Source organism: Nelumbo lutea, chromosome 1 (assembly GCF_056320005.1).
Source record: "Nelumbo lutea isolate HS-2025 chromosome 1, American lotus-T2T, whole genome shotgun sequence".
Classification (NCBI taxonomy): Eukaryota; Viridiplantae; Streptophyta; class Magnoliopsida; order Proteales; family Nelumbonaceae; genus Nelumbo; species Nelumbo lutea.
In genome coordinates, this window is record NC_142684.1 from 134,704,404 (window position 1) to 134,708,574 (window position 4,171).

The 4,171-nt window shown below is 43.2% G+C and overlaps 1 protein-coding gene across 2 annotated transcripts; it reads right to left on the reverse strand.

Annotated features, from left to right (window-relative positions):
- Window positions 1-381: 381 nt before the first annotated feature.
- Window positions 382-3,058, reverse strand: LOC148877719 (uncharacterized). 2 transcript variants are annotated; one of them, XM_088942818.1, is made up of 3 exons: window positions 2,362-3,055; window positions 2,166-2,239; window positions 382-1,956 (listed from the first exon to the last, which is right to left on the reverse strand). In XM_088942818.1, the coding sequence occupies exon 3, from the start codon at window positions 1,644-1,646 to the stop codon at window positions 714-716; it is 933 nt and encodes a 310-aa protein (XP_088798944.1). In that variant the 5' UTR covers window positions 1,647-1,956; window positions 2,166-2,239; window positions 2,362-3,055; the 3' UTR covers window positions 382-713. The 2 variants fall into 2 exon arrangements, with proteins under 2 accessions (XP_088798944.1, XP_088798940.1); XM_088942814.1 differs by having other exon boundaries at window positions 2,166-3,058.
- Between the last annotated feature and the right edge of the window lie 1,113 nt (window positions 3,059-4,171).

The window sequence follows — 4,171 nt, forward strand, 5'->3', positions numbered from 1 at the left end:
AAGCATGCATGCATGCATTTATGGCCGTCTGATCCTGTGTTGTCTGTAACTCTTCCCAAAAAAACGTACTTGAAAAGAGAGAGAGAGAGAGAGAGGGGGGGAAACAGATGAAAGGATCAACTCGGTGAAGTGAGACCCCAAATAAAAAAACAAACGGACAGACAAACAAACAAACAAAGCAATCAATCAAATATGGCAGAAAGAGGAGAAGAAGAACAGACTCAGAAACTGTAAAAAAAGAGAGAAAAAGTATAAAGCGTATGCACAAAATAATTAAACGAACTACCTTGTCACTTTGCCAACACCAAAATCCTCCCTCTCTCACTGTATAAAAACTTTGATTTTTTTTCTATTCCAAGAAAAGCTTCATTGCTCTCAGAGTTCACAGAGATTCTACTCGATTAGAAACTATATAAAGATTAATCAAATGACCAAATAAAGCTTAATCCGATGTAACAGTTACTCTGAAGAGACAAGTTCAAATCAAAACCACCTAACAAAACCCAGAAAATTGTTTCTCCCTATCTACATGGTGTTGACCACATCGAAATTAACCCTTCCATCAACCCATGTCTATGATGCAGCTGATAATCATGCCATGCCACCAATAAGATTCACCCTCAAACCCACCAACAAATTAATGGTTTTCTGTATGGAAAAAAAGAAAAAAGAATTCCTGAATTTATATAGTCAGCCCATAAAGCTTGATGTAGTTATAAGAAAGATTGTGAAGATGATGATGATGGCGGAACAAAACCTGGCGCATCAGGACGAACCCACTGACTCGGGTTCAAGGAAGGGCCACTTGTACTGTTATTGCTGTTGTTGCTGCTCCAGTAACCCGCCTCGGAGGCGATGGAGTTAGTAATTGGGTTGATGAAGCTTTGGTGGTGCCACTCCTGATTAGAAGCTGAAGGCCTGCTTTGCTGAATTGCGTTTTCCTCCGAAGGCAGGAGTTGATGTATGGTCTTATCTCTAGCACCCATCTGGAACAATTGCTGCTGCTGGGCACTGAAAGAAGGCAGACTGAATCCCTGTAGCAGAGCCAGATTGGAACCCCCGAAATCTCCACCGACGTTCATGGGGTGATTGAACGATTGGAGCGCTGCCAAGGAAGACAAAAACGACCCTCCACTTGGGTAGTACACGGAAGACGGGTTTGGTGCCATCGGAGGCATCGGAGAAGGGATCATCAAGTCTGCGCCTTTGGTCCTCATAGTAGGATTACTACCAGTGGTGGTCATGACAGTTGAAGTGGAGGTCGCCGGGGAGCTGAACTGTTGCTGCTGTGATGATTGCTGGGTTACCGACGGCAGTTGACTCTGTAGATTATCGGCCGGGTAGGATCTCTTGGATCGCTTTCCCTTTCTGCATCCACCGCCCACGGGGACGTTCCGTAAGGTTCCTCCTTGAGTCCAGTACCTTCTGCAAGTCTTGCAGAAATAACGCGGCTGCGAGAGGCTATAATTATTGTAGTAACAGAACTTGGTATTGAGAGACTCGCAGCGCGGGCATTTCTGAGGCTGCTGTGGTTGTTGATTCTCCGGTGGCTTCACCCGGCGATCATGCTGTTGCAACCCCTTCATCTGGCCTATCCTTGCTCCTGCTCCTGCTATTCCTCCACCACCACCTCTCTCCTGCTGCATATTTTTTTTTCTTTCTTTCTTTATTTCTCTCTCTCTCTCTCACGCACACAATCTCTATTTGTTGTTGTTATATGTGTATCAGAGGGAAGGCGAGACAGGCGAGGAGGTGAGTGAATTCAGGATGAACAGTAGAGTAGCGGGTGCCTGGTGGTGCATGAAGATATTGGGGATACGGGATTTCTGGGGGAGGTGTTTTGCCGTTTCCGTAGACAGAAGTGAGAGCTCAACGTGTACCCCTTGGGAATCTATGCAAGGAGGAAAACAACGGCGATCCTTCCTGAATGTGGAATCCGCTCCAACCAAAATCAGCCTCCAAACACACACAAAAAGGATTGTTAAGTAATTAAGAGGAAAGATACCTCCAACCCAACATAATCTCTCAAAGATATTCAGCCTTTCCCCTCTATCAATTTATCTCACTGATCTATCCTCCCTCTCTCTCTAGAATTTTATCTCGCATGAGTGTTATGATAATAGAGATATAGAGATAGAGGGAGATGCTAGGGAATAGATACCAACCTGTTTTCCTGCAAGTGGTCTGATAGGGGAAGGTACGGTTGCTGCACGTCGAGATAAAAGAGAAAACAGGCTTCCTAGACAAGAGAGAGAGGAAGAGAGAAGGAGAGACACGTCTCAATCCGTGAGAGTTTTCAGGAGGAAGGATAAAACGAGTTCAGTCAAAGTACAGTAGCGAAGGAAAAAAAAATGCTTCCACCTGTATTACGGGTTCCATCCCATCTCCCTGCTCGGATCAAACAACCCAAATCGTGAAAGAGAGCATCGAAAGAATTTTCAGAAACCCCAGTTCAATTACAAAGAGAACCAACGCCGGAAGAAGAGGAAGAGAGACGGTCATAGAAAAATCTAGACAGCAGAGATGATGGAAGGAGGGAGCACGGGGGCTTGTGCTTGACCCAAAGGGCGGCCGCAGCCCGGCTACAGAGCGTGGTCTGGCGGTGGAGATCGTGAATGAGTGGCTATGTCAGTCGTCAGAACTACTTCGCTTCTCTCCTAACTAGACCACTTCCGTTTCATGTCTCTCTCTCTCTCTAATCTTCTGTCCCCAGTTTTCTATTCTATTCTTTTCTATTCCCTTCTGTGACATAATAACATCATTTTTTTATTAAATATGTTGATTATCTATATACAACACATACACCCATCTCATATCACATTATCGATTAAACGATACAATGAGATTGAGATGTGCATCTCTCTCTCTCTCTCTCTCTCTCTCTCTCTCTCTCTATGAACCAGAGAAGAGAGGTGGATGAAGTCTGTAACTCTGTGGTGGGTTCGCTTCATGTGTCCGAGACGAGACACGTAACGGGGCAGGAGGGGAGAGGGAAGGAGTGACGTCGGTGTCCGTTAGGTCTCGCAACTGCTCCACGGCCTCCACTCCAAAGGACAAACACTAACATTTTAGTTCGTGGGACAGAAAAGTATGGGAAATGGGAATGGAAGGGTCCATCAACCATCCTCATTTTGCCCTACAAAATAATAGTGGTGCAAAGTAAAACTACTACATCATCAGAATTGTTCAAACAGATACAGATGGACCACTTCTCCACATCCACCGTGATCCATGAGCGGAGAGCACCAAGGAGCTGTTTGTTGTTTCTGCTTGCATACACCAACCTGCATCAATGTACTTGCTTTTGAGTTTCACCTACTTTACCAATTTCCCTTTCTTTTTAACTCACAAATCCACATCCAAGAATTGGGTTTGCAAATGACAGTACCAGTCAACATTGAGCTTTATTGAAACAGGCAAAACCCACGATGACATGTGTAATGACATGTGTAAGAAAGCACTATATGAAACTGAATCGTGCTTTATCATTGCCAGCCTTAGGTGGCTGGAGTCTGGACCAGTCACATTAGATTGCTTTCTACAAAAAAAGACCCAATAATCATATCTTCTTTAATCTTTCACTTAAACTTACTTAAAATCATTTATGCAGAGGTTATTCATGCAAGAAGTCATCACTTTTATTTTCAAACCGTTCTTTATTCTTTCCAATACACAAATTTGGCATCTAAACCTGTCTGTATGTACAACCCAACATAGAAACTATTCTCACACACAAAAGTTATATTGATAAACTATATACCATGAGGAAATTTCAATTAGGGTTGAAGGGTGGGTTGACTACTTTTGATATCATTCCTTCTAGAAAATTTATTTTTTTTCCAAACCCCATGAATATTCTACATGTTGAAGAGCAATCCAAAAAGCTCATGCATACTCATCAACACCCCACAATAACAACCAATAACCCCTCAACATCTCAAAATTTTCTTTCTCTAAGGCCATATTGGTTGAATAATGGCCCTGAAGCTAGAAGTCAAAATATATCTTTTATCTTAGAGGCCTTACTCTAGTCCAATGCACTTTCACCATGGGTTTGATTTGAGTTAGTGTTGGGCCTGGTTCAGAACAGGGTGGACCATCACAAACCAATTATTAATCGATTCTATAAATTAACATAGACCCAAAGCCCGAGCAATTATTAATTGGGATA

Coding starts and splice junctions, on each gene's coding strand:
- LOC148877719 (XM_088942814.1), bottom strand. CDS start 1,646: ATGCAGCAGGAGAGAGGTGGTGGTGGAGGAATAGCAGGAGCAGGAGCA.